Source organism: Oncorhynchus mykiss, chromosome 9 (assembly GCF_057628025.1).
Source record: "Oncorhynchus mykiss isolate SJ-2025 chromosome 9, ASM5762802v1, whole genome shotgun sequence".
Taxonomy (NCBI): domain Eukaryota; kingdom Metazoa; phylum Chordata; class Actinopteri; order Salmoniformes; family Salmonidae; genus Oncorhynchus; species Oncorhynchus mykiss.
This window is the reverse complement of record NC_143030.1, coordinates 57,457,385-57,478,767: the sequence shown is the minus strand read 5'-3', so window position 1 is coordinate 57,478,767 and position 21,383 is coordinate 57,457,385. Positions and strand designations below refer to the sequence as shown.

At 42.7% G+C, this 21,383-nt stretch overlaps 2 protein-coding genes across 4 annotated transcripts in view; both read left to right on the top strand.

Moving 5' to 3' along the window:
* Window positions 1–13,571, top strand: part of LOC110532352 (AMP deaminase 1) — a 36,562-nt gene extending 22,991 nt beyond the window's left edge. For all 3 annotated transcript variants that reach the window (XM_090184681.1, XM_090184682.1, XM_021616177.3), the window contains 9 exons: window positions 9,778–9,972; window positions 10,207–10,338; window positions 10,424–10,587; window positions 10,866–10,992; window positions 11,609–11,772; window positions 11,963–12,083; window positions 12,189–12,362; window positions 12,589–12,699; window positions 12,948–13,571. In XM_090184681.1, coding sequence (XP_090040807.1) covers window positions 9,778–9,972; window positions 10,207–10,338; window positions 10,424–10,587; window positions 10,866–10,992; window positions 11,609–11,772; window positions 11,963–12,083; window positions 12,189–12,362; window positions 12,589–12,699; window positions 12,948–13,103 — 1,344 coding nt within the window. In that variant the 3' untranslated portion in view covers window positions 13,104–13,571. The remainder of the gene's footprint in view (window positions 1–9,777; window positions 9,973–10,206; window positions 10,339–10,423; window positions 10,588–10,865; window positions 10,993–11,608; window positions 11,773–11,962; window positions 12,084–12,188; window positions 12,363–12,588; window positions 12,700–12,947) is intronic.
* A 99-nt stretch (window positions 13,572–13,670) lies between these two features.
* The window catches only part of dennd2c (DENN domain containing 2C), a 34,322-nt gene continuing 26,609 nt past the window's right edge, over window positions 13,671–21,383 (top strand). The window contains exon 1 of the mRNA XM_021616174.3: window positions 13,671–14,208. The gene's annotated coding sequence lies outside the window, so the exon portion shown is untranslated. The remainder of the gene's footprint in view (window positions 14,209–21,383) is intronic.

The following is a 21,383-nucleotide window of genomic DNA, read 5'->3' as shown; positions in this document are numbered from 1 at the left end:
GAGTGCAGTGTAACTGTAGTACACCACCATATAACTGTTATTCTGCAAGTACTGCATCCAAAATACCACAGTTGACTGCAGTTACTGCACTTTTACTGCAGTTTCAAAACTGCAATATTATTTTGCAAGGGTGATGCATCTCGTTGTTCCAGCATGGTCAGTACACCACAAAGAGAACTCATAATAACTACCCAGTAAGCAAATTTACTTATTGTCCAGAAGTTGACCACAGGTGCATTCTATGTAAACTGGAAACCACATATCCCGAGGCTGCATTTATTGTAGCTGGGGATTTTAACAAGGCTAATCTGAAAACAAGGCTCCCTAAATTTTATCAGCATATCGATTGCGCGACACGGGCTGGCAAAGCTCTGGATCACTGTTATTCTAACTTCCGCGATGCATATAAGGCCCTCCCCCGCCCTCCTTTCGGAAAAGCTGACCACGACTTCATTTTGTTGCTCCCAGCCTATAGACAGAAACTAAAACAGGAAGCACCCGTGCTCAGGTCTATTCAACGCTGGTTCGACCAATCGGATTCCATGCTTCAAGATTGCGTCGCTCACGTGGACTGGGATATGTTCTGCATAGCGTTGAACAACAACATTGATGAATACGCTGATTCGGTGAGCGAGTCTATTAGCAAGTGCATCGGTGATGTTGTACCCACAGTGTCTATTAAAACATTCCCCAACCAGAAACCGTGGATTGATGACAGCATTCGCGCAAAACTGAAAGCGCAAACCACTGCTTTTAATCAGGGCAAGGTGACCGGAAACATGACCGAATACAAACAGTGTAGCTATTCCCAGAGGGTTTTGTCAAGATGTTTACCCATATCAGACACGGACAGAGAAGGATTAGCTCAGTTTCAAGGGTGTTTATTTAAATAAAAAATCAAGAAGAAAAGGATATGTCTCCCCTATGAGACCCTCTACAGGATGCGGTCTTCTGGGATTCTGGGTCTGGATGTTTCCTGTCGGGCACAAAACTGAACTCCCTCTTGTTACCTCTGCAACCTTTGACAATAACACAGGAGTCCTTTCTTCCCCAATTCCTCTCTTGTGTGCTGCCCTTCTGGCAGCTTTATGGGCCTTGCACAGCTGGTGAGTAATCGACCCTTGATTACTCACCAGGTCCCAATCAGCCCCAATTAGTCCTGGCTGGAGAGCCCGTCGAGACCTGGCACATCCAGCAGATGGGGCCATCGCCTCGTGATGTATACTCCATCTGTTACTAGGCCTCGACGAGTCTTCCCCTAGTGGCTGATCTGCTGTACGCCACAGTAGGTAACAACATCTCCACCCCGCTGATCCTCAACACTGGGGCCCCTCAAGGGTGCGTTTTCAGCCCTCTCCTGTACTCCCTGTTCATCCATGACTGTGTGGCACGCCTCCAACTCAATCATCAAGTTTGCAAACGACCTACAGTGGTAGACTTGATTAGCAACAACAGATAGGAGGTGAGGGACCTCGGAGTGTGGTGTCAGGAAAACAACCTCTGACTCAATGTCAACAAAACAAAGGAGATGATCGTGGACTTCAGGAAACAGCAGAGGGAGCACCCCCCTATCCACATCGACGGGACAGTAGTGGAGAAGGTGGAAAGTTTTAAGTTCCTCGGCGTACACATCACAGACAAACTGAAAGGGTCCACCCACACAGACAGTGTGGTGAAGAAGGCGCAACAGCGCCTCTTCAACCTCAGGAGGCTGAAGAAATTTGGCTTGTAACCCAAAACCCTGACAAACTTTTACAGATGCACAATCAAGAGCATCCTGTTGGGCTGTATCATAGCTTGATACGGCAACTGTGCTGCCCTCAACTGCAAGGCTCCCCAGAGGGTGGTGCTGTCTGCACAACGCATCACCGGGGACAAACTACCTGCCCTCCATGACACCTACAGCACCCGATGTCACAGGAAGTCCAAAAAGATCCCCAAGGACAACAACCACACTGCCTGTTCACACTGCTACCATCCAGAAGGCGAGGTCAGTACAGGTGCATCAAAGCTGGGACTGAGAGACTGAAAAACACCTATCTCAAGGCTGAACATCAATCACTAACTCAGAGAGGTTACTGCCTACATTGAGACCCAATTACTGGCCACTTTTTAATAAATGGTTCACTAGTTACTTTAAACAATGCAACTTTAATAATGTTTACATATCTTACATTACTCATGTCATAAAATACAGTATATACATATGATATCTTTTGCACCTTGCCTATGCCAGTCGGCCATCGCTCATCCCTCTATTTATATGTACATATTATCATTCACGTAAAACAGAAAGGAAAACGCTGCACACTGCTGCTCATGCTCCCAGGTGATATTTATTAACAATGTTTCGAACCTTAGGTCTTCATCAGGCATCCATATCCCTGGTGGGGGTGGAAGGTCCTAGATATAAGGGCAGTACTCAGTGACATCACTTTCTGAAACAAGAGGTACATTTTTGTAATTGATAACATAGTTTCACAATATTAACATTCAATGTATCACAATATATGATCATACACAGGGAATGTGATCAATATTTACAGTAATATACATACAATATTCAATTAGGATTTAAAAAAATGATTTAGACATATTGAAACTATAAAAACGGTTTCAAGTCAAACACCTCATTAAGGCCAAGAGGAGACAGTGTGTTGAGCCTGTGCATTCAGAAATATTCCCTTTGAAGAAGTTTTCTCTCAATGTCCCCTCCTCTGCGTGACATCTTGACCATTTCTATTCCAATGTATCTCAGAGAGCTAATAAGATGTTTAGCTTGTACAAAATGAGCAGCAACCAGATTGTTGTCTCACCTGTCCATGTATTGCTGCGGTGCTCACTGATTCGTGTCTTAAGGCTTCTGCGGGTTTTCCCTATGTAAGACAGACCACAAGGACATTTCAACATGTAAATAACACTGGTGGACATGCAGGTAATCAGGCCCTTGATCTTAAATCTTTGTCCTGTGTGGGGGAGGGTAAATGAGTTGCATTTGTACGTTGCATTGAGCACATTGGCCACATTTGTAATTACCCTCCGGAACCTTGTCCAAAAAAGTTTCCCTTTTCTCTGGTGGGTAATCAGATTTAACCACAATAGCGCTCACGTTTGGAGGTCTTTTAAAAACCTTATGTGGGGATATTTAAAAATGGGTTTCAATTATGGGTCAGTATCAATAATGTACCAGTACTTCCTGATAATGTCCTTAAATGCCTTCCCCAATATTGAATATTGGGTAAAGCATGATGGGACATGTTCTGCTTTTTCTTTGACTTTTGGTTGAAGGCTTTCCAACTGTGTTAGACCTTCAAAACGATAATTGGCATGTTTTACCCAATTGTCTTTTGTGTCCCCCTTTCCGTGGTCTGTTTCTGATGTGAAGCATCAGAGCTGCATATTCTTCTGATAAGACTGAATTGACTTATAGGGGGATTTTTAATAAGTGGACGTGGATGAAAGCTGTCACCTCTAAGGAGGGTATTCCTGTCCATAGGTTTCCTATAGAGATCTGTAGAGAGGGAGGGTTTGTCCTTAATAACCATCACACCAAGAAAACTGATTTGTGATAGGTCATAGTTAATGGTGAAAGTGAAGGTGAAGGTGTTCATTCATAGAGTTTAGGTAAGGATGGAATTCCAAAAGTTCTTCCTGGGTGACAGTATAGATCACGAAAATGTCATCCAAGAATTAGGAGAATGTTTGAGAGAAAAGGGTTAAGGTCTGGATTCAGCACCACCTGTTTTTTAAACATTCCTAGATATAGGTTAGCATAATTAGGAGCCATAGTGCTCCCCATCGCTGTCCCTTTGGTCTGGAGGGAAAAAGTATTCTCTGAAGAGAAAATAGTTGGAGGTTAGTACCAGTTCAGCCAAGTCGACAATACATTGTGTGGTGGGTAGAGCATTGACAAACTTGCGAAGGAGACAAAGACGTGGTATTGCGTGGTATTGCGGACTACAAGGAGCAGAAGGTATATGTCAGGAGGGATGGCCGGAGACAGCCAATTGGCACTCCCCCACGAGCAAGTCGGTCTCTAGCTTTAACGGTTCAAGTGTTACTGTTGGTGAGTTATTTCACGTAAATGTATTTAATTCTAGTTTATAAAGGTTTTAAGTTAGGATAGCCTTAGTGTTTTAAAGTTGGTCTTATAGCTAAATTGGCAAAGGAGCAGGACCATTTTGAATAGCAACATCTGTATTCCTATGGTTCTCATTCTAACCCATGTTAACTTATACACATTTTAAATGGTTATTGTTCAAAAAGTATGAATAGTATCAAAAAGTTGTATAAATGCAATATAAGTATGGTTGGACAATGTTGGTTTGGAGTTGATATTTTAAAATGGTGAAAGAGGAGTAGCATGGCCAAATGTCCCCCATCTAAGTCTATGGCCCTGTTATTGCCATTGAAATGTATTGGGAGCTCATTTAAATATTGTTGAAGTATAAATGCTATCATAAATATTTTCTCCAGCAATCTAAGTTGGAGCAGTCTGTCTGTTCTAAAGTTGGTTTTGTTTTTATAACTTATCAGTGAGCAGTGAGTGCTACGGGTCGGTAGTCATTTAGGCAGGTTACCTTGGCGTTCTTGTGCACAGGGGTTATGGTGGTCTGCTTGAAACATGTAGGTATTATAGACTCGGTCAGGGGCAGGTTGAAAAGGTCAGTGAAGACACTTGCCAGTACACGTCCTGGTAAACCGTCTGGCCATGCAGCCTTGTGAATGTTGATCTGTTTAAACGTCTTACTCACATCGGCTACGGAGAGCGTAATGACACTGACGTCCGGAACAGCAGGTGCTTTTATGCATGCTTCAGTGTTGCTTGCTTCGAAGCGAGCTCATAGGAGTAATTTAGCTCATCTGGCAGGCTAGGTTTACTGGGCAGCTCGCGGTTGGGCTTCCCTTTGTAGCATGTAATAGTTAGCAAGCCCTGCCACATTCGACGAGCATCAGAGTCGCGGTAGTAGGATTCAATCTTAGTCCTTACGCTTTGCCTGTTTGATGGTTCGTCATAAGGCATAGCGGGATTTCTTATAAGCATTCAGGTTAGAGTCCCACTCCTTGAAAGCGGCAGCTCAACCCTTTAGCTCAGTGCGTATGTTGCCTGTAATCTATGGCTTCTGGTTGGGGTATGTACTGTGGTCACTGTGGGGATGATGTCATTGATGAAGCCGATGACTGATGTGGTATACTCCTCAATGCCATTGGATGAATCTCGGAACATATTCTTGTCTGTGCTAGCAAAATAGTCCTGTAGCTTAATATCTGTGTCATCTGACCACTTCCGTATTGAGTGAGTCACTGGTACTTCCTGCTTTAGTTCTGCAGAATTGTTTTAGCAGAATTATGGTCAGATTTGCCAAATGGAGGGTGAGGGAAAGCTTTGTATGCGTCTCTGTGTGTGGAGTAAAGGTGGTCTAGAATTTATTTCCCCCTCTGATTGCACATGTTACATGCTGGTAGAAATTAGGTAAAATGGATTTAAGTTTTCCTGCATTAAAGCCCCCTACCACTAGTAGCGCCGTCTCTGGATGAACATTTTCTTGTTTGCTTATGGCCTTATACAGCTTGTGGAGTGCGGTCTTAGTGTGGTGGCAGAAATATTATGTACAAAATAAGTTACAAACATGAAAAAACACACTTTTATCATAATTGGTTAGGAGCCCGTAAAACAGTAGCCATCCCCTCCGGCGCCATTCTGTATTCATCGGATGCCACCTTTCAGACAAGTCAATTTCGGCCCTACTAGAGCTGCCCCGGTCAACTGTAAGTGCTGTTATTGGGAAGTGAAAACATCTAGGAGCAACAACGGCTCAGCCGCGAAGTGATAGGCTACACAAGCTCACAGAATGAAGTGCGTAGTACGTAAAAATAGTCTGTCCTCGGTTGCACCACTCACTACCGAGTTCCAAACTGCCTTTGGGAGCAATGTTAGCACAATAACTGTTTGTCGGGAGCTTCAAGAAATGGGTTTCCATGGCCGAGCAGGCGCACACAAGCCTAAGATCACCTTGCGCAATGCCAACCGTCAGCTGATGTGGTGTAAAGCTCCCTACCATTGGACTCTGGAGTAGTTGAAACGCGTTCTCTGGAGTGATGAATCACACTTCACCATCTGGAAGTCTGATGGACAAATCTGGGTTTGGCGGATTCCAGGAGAACGCTACCTGCCCCAATGCATAGTGCCAACTGTAAAGTTTGGTGGATGAGGAATTGTTGTCTGGGGCTGTTTTTGTTTTTCATGGTTCACGGTGTTTAAAGAAAAAGACTGCATGACATTATTTTATGTTTTTGAATAATAATGTCACGATCGTCGTATTGAAAAGCGCAGCATGGTGTGAATGCATGATTTTTAATAAAGGACAAAAAAACACGAAGTACACTAACAAACTAACTAACAAGATGAACGTGACTGCTATCAAAACACTGTGCTAACATGCAACGTAACATAGACAATAACCCACAAACCACAATACAAAACAGGCTACCTAAATATGGTTCCCAATGAGAGACAATGACAAACACCTGCCACTGATTGAGAACCATATCAGGCCAAGACACATAGAAACAGACTAACTAGACATGCAACCTAGAATGCCCACTCATATCACACCCTGACCAAACAAAACATAGAAACAAACAACGCAAATAATGGTCAGAGTGTGACAGTACCCCCCCCCTAAGGTGCGGACTCCGGCCGCAAAATCTAAACCTATAGGGGAGGGTCTGGGTGGGCATCTGGCCGCGGTGGCGGCTCTGGCGCGGGACGTGGACCCCACTCCACCATAGTCATTTCTCTCTTCAAGGGCCTCTTTAGAGTGGCGACCCTCGCCTCTGCCCTTGGGTCTAAGACCATAATTAAAGGCCCCACCGGACTGAGTGGCAGCTCCGGACTGAGGGGCAACTCCGGACTGATTGACGGCTCTGGCGGCTCCTGGCTGGCTGACGGCTCTGGCGGCTCCTGGCTGGCTGACGACTCTGGCGGCTCCTGGCTGGCTGACGACTCTGGCGGCTCCTGGCTGGCTGACGTCTCTGGCGGCTCCTGGCTGACTGGCGGCTCCTGGCTGACTGGCGGCTCTGGCAGGTCCTGGCTGACTGACGGTTCTGGCAGGTCCTGGCTAACTGACGGCTCAGGACAGACGGGAGACTCTGGCGGCTCAGGACAGACGGGAGACTCTGGCGGCGCTGGGTAGGAGAAAGGCTCTGGCAGCGCTGGACAGGCGCAGCACATGTAGGGATGAGACGGAGAGACAGCCTGGTGCGGGGAGCTGCCACCGGAGGGCTGGTGCGTGGAGGTGGCACCGGATAGACCGGACCGTGAAGGCGTACTGGAGATCTTGAGAGCAGGGCTGGCACCATCCGCACTGGCTGGATCCTCACCCTAGCTCAGCAGATGCGGGGAGCTGGGATGTAGCGCACCGGGCTAAGCACGCGTACTGGGGACACCGTGCGCTCCACCACATAACACGGTGCCTGACCAGTACAACGCCCGCCACGGTAAGCACGGCTCGGAGAACTGTAACGCAGAGCTTGCACAGGGCGTGCAGGGCTAGGGAGGCGCACAGGAGGCCTGGTGCGTGGGGCTGGCTCAGTCCTCACCAGACGGCTAGCACGCACCTCAGGACGAGTATGGAGAGCTGACCCAGGTGACATCAAATTCCCGACACGCTCCGTCGGGCGGATGTCGTGCCTCAGCCACCAACACAGCACCTCCCTCATAACTCTCTCCTCCAATCTCCCCATTAACTCCTTCACTGTCTCTGCTTCGCTCACCTCCAATACCGCCCTGACCGGCTCTGGTTCCATCCTTGGCTCCTTAAGGTAAGCAGGGGGAGTTGGCTCAGGTCTGACTCCTGACTCTGCCACACTCTCCCTGTGCCCCCTCCCCCCCAATACATTTTTTGGGCTGCCTCTCGGGCTTCCAGCCGCGCTGCCGTGCTGCCTCCTCATACCGGCGCCTCTCTGCTTTCGCTGCCTCCAGCTCTGCTTTGGGGCGGCGATATTCCCTCCTTCGCCGGCTAGAATCTCCTCCCAATTCCATGAGTCCTGCGTTCTTTGCCGCTGCTGCTGCTGGCCGTTACCACGCTGCTTGGTCCATTGTAGGTGGGTTATTCTGTCACGATCGTCATATTGAGTAGACCAATGCGCAGCGTGGTGTGAATGCATGATTTTTAATAAAGGACGAAAAAACACGAACTACACTAACTAACAAACTAACTAACTAACTAACTAACTAACTAACTAACTAACTAACTAACTAACTAACTAACTAACTAACTAACTAACTAACTAACTAACAAGACGAACGTGACTGCTATCAAAACACTGTGCTAACATGCAACGTAACATAGACAATAACCCACGAACCACAATACAAAACAGGCTACCTAAATATGGTTCAGAATCAGGGGAACCCAATCAGAGACAACGACAAACACCTGCCACTGATTGAGAACCATATCAGGCCAAAACACATAGAAACAGACTAACTAGACATGCAACATAGAATGCCCACTGTCGTTCTGCCCCTGAACAGGCAGTTAACCCTCTGTTCCTAGGCCATCATTGAAAATAAGAATTTGTTCTTAACTGACTTGCCTAGTTAAATAAAGGTTAAAAAAATTAAAAACAAAATATGCAGAATAATATCACACCCTGACTAAACAAAACATAGAAACAAACAACGCAAATAATGGTCAGAGTGTGACAAATAAAATAAAAACATTTGCTTTATAAGTAGTGCATGATCTTAGGTTGGCAGCACATACATTCTAAGAGATTTCATTAATTTTAACCAAATGTTGCAATTGCGATTTGACTTGTGATTTAGAGCAAAACACTTGGGTGAACTGGAAATAGAAGAATTATTCAAATTCTATGGTTGGAATATAATAGTGGGCACTTCGAATACAGTTTGACATGACAACAAATTAAAATGCCAGGTAGGCGTTATTGTGACAGGGTAGGAACCAAAGGGTTGACAAGTGTTTCCTACTGGACCCTATAATCTTTGGCTACATTGAATGTTTTCTCTTAGCGACTTCATGTAGCTGACATATTCTTGCTTTGCGTATTCCTCTTTGATTTAGAAGATACTGTGCCAGAAATAACATGCGGGGTACCACAGTACCATTCAAAAGTTTGGACACATCTACTCATTCAAGGGTTTTTCTTTATTTTTACTATTTTGTACATTGTACAACTATGAATTAACACATATGGAATAATGTGGCAACTTTGGGGAAGGCCTTTCCTGTTTCAGCATGACAATGCCCCCGTGCACAAAGTGAGGTCCACGCAGAAATGGTTTGTCAAAATCGGTGTGGAAGAACTTGACTGGCCTGCACAGAGCTCTGACCTCTACTCCATCTAACACCTTTGGGACTATTTGGAATGCCGACTGCGAGCCAGGCCCAATCACCCCTCATCAGTGCCTGACCTCACTAATGCGCTTGTGGCTGAATGGAAGCAAGTACCCGCAGCAATGTTCCAACATCTAGTGGAAAGCCTTCCCAGAAGAGGAGAGGCTGTTATAGCAGCCTGTGTGGATTTTGAAATCAGGGCCAGTCCAGACTGGACAAAATCTGAACCAAACATAGATGGCTATGATTGGTTCATGCTTCGTCTGGTCTGGACCAAAAATAACTGTCCTTGGACCGAGGCCGGTCCGGACTGCACCAAAAAAAGACATCCAAAAGACGTCGCTGACGGTAAATGCTTAGTGGGTAGTAACTCATAACAATTTTTTCTCACAACTCCTGTGTGCTGTTGTAGGTCGACACCCACATCCATGCTGCTGCCTGCATGAACCAGAAGCACCTCCTGCGCTTCATCAAGAAGTCTTACCAGATCGACGCTGACCGTGTCGTGCAAAACATCAAGGGCAAAGATGTGACCATGAAGGAGCTGTTCGCCAACCTCAATCTGCACCCCTATGACCTCACTGTCGATTCCCTGGATGTGCACGCTGTGAGTTATACTGCTAGCTAGTTTAGCGATCAAAGGGGGAAAGCAGTTCTGTGACCACAGGGCAAGTGCGCTCCTACCTCCTGTGTCAAAGGTCCAGACCTCTTGGCAGAAGCTGTTGAAAGCTTACATAGTAAGCTGCATACAGTGAAACTATGCATCTTTGATATCTTTGATACTTTTTCCAATGTGAACACTCCTTGGTCTTACGTGCTTCTCTCTCGCTCATGTCTTAAGGGCAGACAAACCTTTCAACGTTTTGACAAGTTCAATGCTAAGTACAACCCTGTGGGAGCTAGTGAGCTGCGTGACCTGTACATGAAGACAGAGAACTACATCGATGGAGAGTACTTCGCCAGGATCATTAAGGTTAGACTCAGCTATGGCTTAGTTAGTTCCCTTTTGTAAACATCGCTTGATTAAAACCAGCTGATTCTATATTTTTCGCACCCAGGAAGTGGCCTCTGATCTGGAGGATGCCAGGTACCAATACGCAGAGCCCCGTCTGTCCATCTATGGCTGCAACCCTAATGAGTGGACCAAGCTCTCAGGCTGGTTCAACAAGCACAGAGTCTTCTCCCCTCAACTCAAGTGGATGATTCAAGTGCCCAGGATCTAGTAAGTTGTATCTCTCTGTTCTTCAGTGAATGTGCTCTACCCTTTTTGCACCCTTTGGCAAGTTTAGTAAACTCAGTATAAAATTCTACTCTTTTATGGGTACTTGGCCCTCCAAGTAAAAACAAACATATATTTTTTTAAACAAACATCTTTTTTTAAATGGCTCTCTAAATAATGAAATTTGTACATTTAGAATAAGGTCTGAAGAACATGTTTATTACCATGGCATGTCATGTTTGTAAATTACTAACTGCTCATTCTCTGTACTTCCACCTCAGTGACATCTTCAGAGGCAGGAACTTCGTGCCCCACTTTGGAAAGATGCTGGAGAACATCTTCCTACCTGTATTCCAGGCCACCATCGAACCCCACGCCAACCCTGAGCTCAGCATCTTCCTCAAGCATGTGAGTGAGACTGGCATGAGGAACCAGGGATGAAGGAGGTTTACATTTTGAAGCTGCAATATGCAACTTTTTGCAACCTGACCAAATGAACATAGAAATGTGTGTTATAGATCTGTCGTTCTCATTTAAAGAAAGTCTAAGAAGTGGTAGATATGTTCTATGTGCACTATTTCTGCGCTTACCTTTCTCAAGTTTTGTTTTTTGCGTCTTTTACTTTCGGTTTTGTAAATCAGCTTCAACCTGAAAGTACAATATTTTTGGTTATGGAAAATATATTTCACAGCGTTTTAGATGTTACAATGATTCTCTACACTATACTTGCTTGTTTTGTCACACAAACTGAAATTAGGCAAACTATTCGAATTTTAGCAACCAGGAAATGGCGGAGAGATTTCTGCATAGTTAATACTTTCAAGGGGTAGTTCACTTAAATGTCCTAATTCATGATTGTTCTCCGGCCTTGATGGAAATGTTATCAGAAGGTAGAGTTGAGTTTTAAAATGTGTTTTTTACATTTTCAATCACTTTATAAAAAAGAAGTTTGGTATGATATATGAAGAAAATAAATTGAATAGCAAGGCAATCTCTTCGTTCTCCATCTTCCTCTGCTCTGTAGGTGACAGGTTTCGACAGTGTGGATGATGAGTCCAAGCACAGTGGTCACATGTTCTGCACCAAGAGCCCCAAACCAGAGGAGTGGAACATTGTCAAGAACCCCTCCTACACTTACTACATCTACTACATGTATGCCAACATCACTATGATCAATCAGCTCCGCAAGTGAGTATCGCATGTCAAATCACAACCCACTCTGCACACAATGGTTGAACCAACATGGAATAGACGTTGAATTGACATCTGTGCTCAGTGGGAATCCACACGTCCTTCAAGAAATTGTTGCATGAAAAGTAAAATTCAAACATGATAAACACAAAACAAACAATGAAATGAGTGTTTGTTTGTATTCTAGGGCTAGGGGAATGAACACCTTCCAGTTCAGGCCCCACTGTGGAGAGGCTGGAGCCGTCACCCATCTGTTGGCCTCCTTCATGACAGCTGACAACATCTCTCACGGCCTCAATCTCAAGAAGGTCCGTAGCCTCTCCAAACAAAATGGCCTCCTCTGTTTCTTTGACAATATCAAAACCTAAACACATTACACAACTAACTCCTGTGGTCCTGCTCCCACTCAACAGAGCCCTGTGTTGCAGTACCTCTACTTCCTGGCCCAGATTCCCATTGCCATGTCTCCACTCAGCAACAACAGTCTCTTCCTGGAGTATGCCAAGAGTCCTCTTCTGGAGTTCCTCAAGAAGGGCCTGATCGTCTCCCTGTCCACGGATGACCCCATGCAGTTCCACTACACCCGGGTGAGGCCAGACTGGGAGCCCGTCTGGTAGTGTGTGTGTGTTGTGTAGAAAGATATTTACCTGTTTTGGTACGCTCTTGGTTATTGTTGGTGCATTATGCGCCAATCAACTGGCCCAAGGTTCCATTCAGTTCAAAATGGTAACGGCTGATTTTTAAGCTGATCCTAAATCAGTTATAGAGAGTAATTGAGACGCCAAGCTTACTCTGTTCTGACTGTGTCCTCAGGAGCCCCTGATGGAGGAGTACGCCATTGCAGCCCAGGTGTTCAAGCTCAGCACCTGTGACATGTGTGAGATCTCCAGGAACAGTGTGCTGCAGAGCGGCTTGTCTGATGAGGTAAAAAACACAAGAGACAACAAACAGGATAGACAATATACTACCTCATAGACCCACACTTTGTAAGACCTGAACATTATTATTTTACACAAATACATTATATTTTGTTACATTACAATCTACATTAAAGTACGAGTTCAATCATAGTATAGACTAGTTGGATGATAGCACTGTAATAGACTGCCATGGCTAATTGCCATCATAACATCTTCAGCACCAAAACGTGTTGCCTTGGTTTCTTTCTACAGGAGAAGACTCACTTCCTTGGTTCCGACTATCTGAAGGAGGGCCCTGAGGGCAATGACATACGCAAGACCAATGTCGCCCAGATCCGTATGGCCTATCGTTACGAGACACTGTGCTATGAGCTCAACCTTATTAAGGAGGGTCTGAAGACTGAGTGAACAATCTGAGATGTTATGTTTTATGGTGATGGCCCCTGCTAAATGTACCGATTATTTAAGACAACCTTCTTGTGTACTGGCGTTCCCTCCATGGTAAACCACATAATCTATTTATTAGAATAGGTATTAGTGTCATCTGGTGTCTGTGTGCAACTAATATCAATTTAACACAGTTTGCATAGTGATTGGTCAGTGCTATCCGGGATCTTTGGGAGTTCCCTACCCTTAACCATAACCCTTACAAATGTTAACTTCAAAGGGGTAGAGACATCACAAGAATACCAGATAGCACGGACCTATAATGATAATCCTGTTTGTGTCTGTTGTATTCCCTATTTTAATTTGATTGGTGTCACTGGCCTTGTACTTGTTTATGATTGCATGAAAATAATTGCTCTTTCTAGATGTGGCATATTGTGGGGGACACAATTGCAAGAATGATTTGAAATAAATAAATGTTCAAATAAATATCATTTGATTTCTGTATTAATATTTTTTGTCAAACCAAACCACGACAGAATTGATTTGCTGAAATGTAGGCCTTTGCCCTGTCTGTTGCTTATTTCTGTGAGTGAATGCAAATGACATCTTCCTGTGATTGTGTCAATTGGCCTTCTCCTACAAATCAAGACAGCCATTCGTTGGATGAGACAGCAGGACTTGACGACGCCTCTTAGCTCACAGAATGAATATGGAGTCCCCTGAAAAGTTTCTCACTTGATTCGAGTTGTACTACTAGCTAATATCTCGGTGCCTGCTTAATGTTATTCCTTATTGTCCGAGACTGGTGAACGGTAGTTGGAAGTAAATAGACGTTTTTACTCTTAAAATAAGACATGTTGGTGATAGCTAGCTACAGCTAGCTTTAGCGGCTAATCAGCTAAAGGGGAATGTGTGGCAACTAACTAGTGCACTGGAACGCCCGATTTGGAATTCGTCGAGAAACACTTGTAGTGAGTCAACTAGAACGAAGATTATAGCTAATATTGATGTCTAAAACCAACCACTACAAACAGGGAACAGGTCTAATTTGCCGTTTACGATACTTTTTGCTATTAAAGAAGTTGGGATTGCTGCAAGCGACCTCGAGAGAAACCAATTGGAGGTGGGTAATACATATCGCTACGATTCAATGGATTAAAAACAAATCATTTGTCTGAGATTCGGCATTTTGGTTGGTGTCCCACGGTGTCTGAACTCACATCCAATTTACTGATTTAGCTACAAGTTATCAGTAACTTGTTATAACGTGTTGCATCGATTACACATTTGTCACAATCAATGAATTTAACATGAATCTGCTGGTTTAATTGAATGTTCTAACCTCGTCGTGCATGGCATTATTTATTTGTTGATTTAATCTAGCCTACTACTTGTAAATTAATTACATCTGTTGATTAGGCTAATCTTAATTGGATGTAAACAGGACAGTTAATCTCTGCGTATATTTACAGACACATTGTGGCAGGGGTGAGATCAGCACCAGTGTACGAATTAAAATACATTCCACATGACCTAATATAAACTGCATTGACTGTTTACTGAAACAACCCATCACTCCTTACCCCTTTTGTACCCCACCTAGGGCAAGTTTTGTCATGCAGCAATTCTTGACGAGGGCGGTTTATGGTTGTTTTGAAGGTGCAATTAGGTATCATTTATGTTGGTAAGTGATGACGGGTTATTTGGGTCTTGATGATCCCTGTTTGGATTCTACTGGAGTAACATTGTTGTTTGGGTTCCACTGCAAGTTTTAAAGGTACCCTGGAATGACAAAATGTCCATCCTTCATGATGGTTCAAACCCCACAGACTCCTTTTGAATGGGGGGGGGAAACCAAGAGGTTGATATCTGTGTAACTGCAAATCTAATTATACCTGTTAAACAATACTGAAACCAAAGCTTCTAAATGGGTGCAAGTCTCCCAAACTGTAATTATGGACAGTCTGCTGATCCTTTGTTTCTTAGTCTCAGGAAACACAGACTAGGCCTTCCTGCATAACACACACAAATAAAGCAAGTGGGTCAGAGTGATAAGTGACAGTTTAAAGTGTAGGATGGGTCCTGGCTATGAGATTCCACTACGTACATTGGATTTAGGTCAAACCAAACAAAAGCTTCATTTGTGTAGCCTGACTGACCTGTCTCTGGTCGAATGTATTCCCCTGCACCCTCCTAGCTGGAATGCAGCACATAGAATCATTATTATCATGAGCATCACTGGAATTTCACCACGTCTCCCTTCTCTAAATGCTTTCAACGTGATGTGCATCGTGTCTAAGTGCTTTGCTTCCAGCAAACAGAGTACAGTAAAGGAAGCAGGAACAGGAGTTAATATATTTAGGCAAGATTTCACATAAGGACGTGGGCCTCTCCGTACAGTTTGGATGGTGCATACAATGAGGGCTGTGCAAGATCAGCAATATCAGTATTGCATGCCAAACTGTTCAGTTGTAGTTTTAGCGCAAGCTAAATAAATGCATTATGGAGTAATTCACTGTGAGGGACTCAAAATGTCAATGTTTCAATAGTCCATTCCCATCAAATAATCTACTAGGCCTAAATTAATGAATTTAGCTAAGTTTACACCATATAGAATATATTTTACAGTAATAAGACATCAATCACTGTGGCTGTGATGTGGATTTACTGGAATCCTTCATAATTTATCTTAATTGTTTGTGCATGTGAATGCATCAGTGCTCCAATCTTCAGTTAATGTTTATGGCGCTTAAGCCTAGGCATTCTGAAGTCAAGATAAAAATACTTGGAATACCCGTCCTGGCATCTTTCCTGATCTACAGAAAGAGACTTTTTGAGATGAGAGTAAATTAGATTTAATGTTTTAATCTTTCATGGTGTTCTGTAATGGGACAGCGGTGGTTAAGGATGGGAGAGGGGGATAGCCAACTCCTCTGGGGAGGGGGCAGACTTCACTCTGGCTGCACAAAGCTCCTGTGCCTTGTTCCTGCCGTTGTTTTATTTCCTCCTCCTGGTTTTATTTTTGGCTACTGACCTTGACAGGAGCCTATCCTCTCCAGCTTCCTCTGGCCGAACACATCCCATACGCCTTCCACTGCCTCAGGAGTGTGCTGTTGAAAGATACAGTGCCTTCAGAAAGTATTCATACCCCTTGACTTATTTCACATTTTGTTGTGTTACAGCCTGAATTCAAAATGGATTAAATATTTATTTTTTCACTCACCCATCTACAAACACTACCCCATAATGACAAAGTGAAAACATGTTTTTAGAAATTGTTGCAAATGTATTGAAAATGAAATACAGAAATCACATTTACACAAGTATTCTCAAACCTTTGCTATCACACTCCAAATTGAGCTCAAGTGCATCCAATTTTATTTGATCATCCTAGAGATGTTGCTACAACTTGAATGGATTCCACCTGTGGCCAATTCAATTGTTTGGACATGGTTTAGAAAAACACCTGTCTATACAGTTGAAAGTGCATGTTGGAGCAGAAACTCCACCATGAAGTCCAATGAATGGTCTGTAGATCACAGTGAGAGAATTGTGATGAGGAATATATCTGGGGAAGGGTATAAAACAATTTCTAGAGTGATGAAAGTTTCCAAGAGCACAGTGATCTTCAACATTGGGAAATTGAGAAAATATGGAACTACCTAGACTGCCAAGAGCTGGCTGTCTGACCAAACTGAGCAACCGGGCAAGAAGTACATCGCAGACATTTTTAAACTGTCAAGAGGAGTAAAACAAGGTTGTCCTCTATTGGCATATCTATTTACTATTGCCATCGAAATGTTGGCTGTTCAAATCAGATCCAACAATAATATATGGATTAGAACTCCAGGGTTTAAAAACAAAGGTGTCATTGTACGCTGATGATTCATGTTTTCTTTTAAATACAAAATTAGAATCACTCCACAGCCTCATAGATGATCTAGATACTTTTTCTAACCTCTGGAGTAAAACCAGATTATGATAATACTTATGATTATACTATACACAATATTACATGTTGGATCACAAAAAAAATACAACCTTTACATTACCGTGTAGTTTACCAATAAAATGGTCTGATGTGGACATACTCGGTATACATATACCGAAAGAAAGATATGATCTCACTCCAATACATTTTTATAGAAAGTTAGCAAAAATAGATACATTTTGCTACGATAGAAAGGAAAATACCTGTCTATTTGTGGAAAAATCACCCTCATTAACTCTTTAGTCATATCACAGTTGACCTATTTGCTTATGGTTTTCCCTACACCAAGAGATCTGTTTATTAAATTATGAGCAAAAAATATTCCATTTTATTTGGAATGGCAAGCCAGACAAAATTAAAAGGGCCTATTTATATAATGAATATGAATTCGGAGGGCAGAAATTATTAAAGTATTAGACCTCTCACTAAAGGTATCAGTCATACAAAAGTTACACTTAAATCCAAACTGGTTCCCTAGTAAATTAGTATGAATTTCTCACCCCATGTTCAAGAATGGCCTTTTTCCCTTTATTCAGATTACAACCTCTCGGTTATTTGAAAACGAAATAATCTCCAAAATATCTTCTTTTTTAAATAAGCCATAGAAAGATGGAACAAATAATACAACAAATATTGTGGTTAAACTCAAATATACTAATTTATTAATGACAACTTTTATTTTTCAATAAAAAAAAAAATTAACGGTATAATCTTTGTAAATTATATCATCAATAGGATTGGTGGAGTTGTCACACATGCAGCTAACACAGATACATGGAAATGTCTGCTCTACCCAAAATTACAACCAACTAATTGCAGCATTACCACAAAAATGGAAGATGCAAGTAGAAGGGGGGAAAAGTAAGCAGCTTGTCTATCGGCACTGCATTAAAGACCAAATTGCTTTCATTCATAATTTGCAAATAAATTCAATAAAAATCCTACAATGTGATTTTCTGGATTTTCTTTTCTCATTTTGTCTGTCATAGTTGAAGTGTACCTATGATGAAAATTACAGGCCTCATCTTTTTAAGTGGGAGAACTTGCACAATTGGTGGCTGACTAAATACTTTTTTTGCCCCACTGTACATACATACAGTTGAAATCGGAAGTTTACATACACCGTAGCCAAATACATTGAAACTCAGTTTTTCACAATTCCTGAGATTTAATTCTCGTAAAAAATTACCTCTCTTAGTTCAGTTAGGATCACCACTTTATTTTAAGAATCTGAAATGTCAGAATAATAGTAGATAATTATTTATTTCAGCTTTTATTTATTTCATCACATTCCCAGTGGGTCAGAACTTTACATACACTCAATTAGTATTTGGTAGCATTGCCTTTAAATTGTTGGAACTTGGGTTAAATGTTTCGGGCAGCCTTCCACAAGCTTCCCACAATAAGTTGAGTGAATTTTGGCTCATTCCTCCTGACAGAGCTGGTGTAACTGAGTCAGGTTTGTAGGCCTCCTTGCTCGTACACACTTTTTCAGTTATGCCCACAAATTTTCTATAGGATTGAGGTCAGGGCTTTGTGATGGCCACTCCAATACCTTGACTTTGTTGTCCTTAAGCCATTTTGCCACAACTTTGGAAGTATGCTTGGGGTCATTGTCCATTTGGAAGACCCATTTGCGACCAAGCTTTAACTTCCTGACTGATGTCTTGAGATGTTGCTTCAATATATCCACACAATTTTCCTGCCTCATGATGCCATCTATTTTGTGTAGTGCACCAGTCAAATCAAAATCAAATCAAATCAGTCCCTCCTGCAGCAAAGCACCCACACAACATGATGCTGCCACCCCAGTGTTCTTCGGCTTGCAAAATATAGGACTATTTTTTTACTGTTGATTTAGATACTTTCGTACCCGTTTCCTCCAGCATCTTCACAAGGTCCTTTGCTGTTGTTCCGGGATTGATTTGCACTTTCCGCACCAAAGTATGTTAATCTCTCGGAGACAGAACGCATCTCCTTCCTGAGCGGTATGATGGCTGCGTGGTCCCATGGTGTTTATACTTGCGTACTATTGTTTGTACAGATGAACGTGGTACCTTCAGGCGTTTGGAAATTGTTCCCAAGGATGAACCAGACTTGTGGAGGTCTACAATATTTTTTCTGAGGTCTTGGCTGATTTCTTTTGACTGTGCCTTTAAACGGCCTTTAGAAAATTCCAGAAAATGTTGTCATGGCTTTAGAAGCTTCTGTTAGGCTAATTGACATAATTTGAGTCAATTGGTGGTGTACCTGTGGATGTATTTCAAGCAAAAAGGCACTGAGTTTGAAGGTAGGCCTTGAAGTACATCCACAGGTGCACTTCCAATTGACTCAAATTATGTCAATTTGCCTAGCAGAAGCTTCTAAAGCCATGACAACATTTTCTAGAATTTTCTCAAACTGTTTTAAAGAACATCTCTGACCCACTGGAATTGTGATAGTGAAATCTGTCTGTAAACAATTGCTGGAAGAATTACCTGTGTCTTGCTTAAAGTTGATGTCCTAACCGACTAGCCAAAACTAGTTTGTTAACAGGAAATTTGTTGAGTGGTTGAAAAACGAGTGTTAATGACTCCAACCTAAGTGTATGTAAACTTCTGACTTCAGCTCTACATACATGCATACATACAATCATGGCCAAATGTTTTGAGAATGACACAAATAGTAATTTCCACAAAGTTTGCTGCTTCAGTGTCTTTAGATATTTTTGTCAGATGTTACTATGGAATACTGAAGTATAATTACAAGCATTTCATAAGTGTCAAAGGCTTTTATTGACAATTACATGAATTTGATGCAAAGTGTCAATATTTGCAGTGTTGACCCTTCTTTTTCAAGACGTCTGCAATCCGCCCTGGCATGCTGTGAATTAACTTCTGGGCCACATCCTGACTGATTGCAGCCCATTCTTGCATAATCAATGCTTGGCGTTTGTCAGAATTTGTGGGTTTTTGTTTGTCCACCCGCCTCTTGAGGATTGCCAACAAGTTCTCAATGGGATTAAGGTCTGGAGAGTATCCTGGCCATGGACCCAAAATATTGATGTTTTGTTCCCCAAGCCACTTAGTTATCACTTTTGCCTTATGCCAAGGTGCTCCATAATTCTGGAAAAGGCATTGTTTGTCACCAAACTGTTCCTGGATGGTTGGGAGAAGTTGCTCTCGGAGAATGTGTTGGTACCATTCTTTATTCATGGCTGTGTTCTTAGGCAAACTTGTGAGTGAGCCCACTCCCTTGGCTGAGAAGCAACCCCACACATGAATGGTCTCAGGATGCTTTACTGTTGGCATGACACAGGACTGATGTTAGCGCTCACCTTGTCTTCTCCGGACAAGCTTTTTTCCGGAAGCCCCAAACAATCGGAAAGGGAAAGCACCCCCACACCATAACACCACCACCTCCATGCTTTACGGTGGCAAATACACATGCAGAGATCATCCGTTCACCCACACCGCGTCTCACAGACACAGCAGTTGGAACCAAAAATCTCACATTTGGACTCCAGACCAAATTACAAATTTCCACTGGTCTAATGTCCAGTGTTTCTTGGCCCAAGCAAGTCTCTTCTTATTATTGGTGTCCTTCAGTAGTGGTTTATTTGAAGCAATTCAACCATGAAGGCCTGATTCACACAGTCTTCTCTTAACAGTTGATGTTGACATGTGTCTGTTACTTGAACTCTGAAGCATTTATTTGGGCTGCAAGTTCTGACGCTGGTAATGCTAATGAACTTATCCTCTGCAGAGGTAACTCTGGGTCTTCCATTCCTGTGGCGGTTCTCATGAGAGCCAGTTTCATCATAGAGCTTGACAGTTTTTGCATCTGCACTTGAAAAAACATTACAAGTTCTTGAAATGTTCTGTATTGACTGACCTTCATGTCTTAAAGTAATAACGGACTGTCGTTTTCTTTGCTTATTTGAGCTGATCTTATCATAATATGGACTTGGTATTTTACTAATAGGGCTATCTTCTGTATACCACCACTACCTTGTCACATAACAACTGATTGGCTCCAACATATTAAGAAGGACGGAATTCCACAAATGTAACTTTTTAAGAAGGCACAACTGTTAATTGAAATGCACTCTAGGTGACTACCTCGTGAAGCTGGTTGAGAGAATGCCAAGAGTGTGCAAAGCTGTCATCAAGGCAAATGGTGGCTATTTGAAGAATCTCAAATATACAATATATTTAATGTTGTTTAAGACTTTTTTTTGGTTTCTTCATGATTCCATATGTGTTATTTCATAGTTTTGATGTCATTTATATCATTTTACGAACCCTTGAATGAGTAGGTGTTCTAAA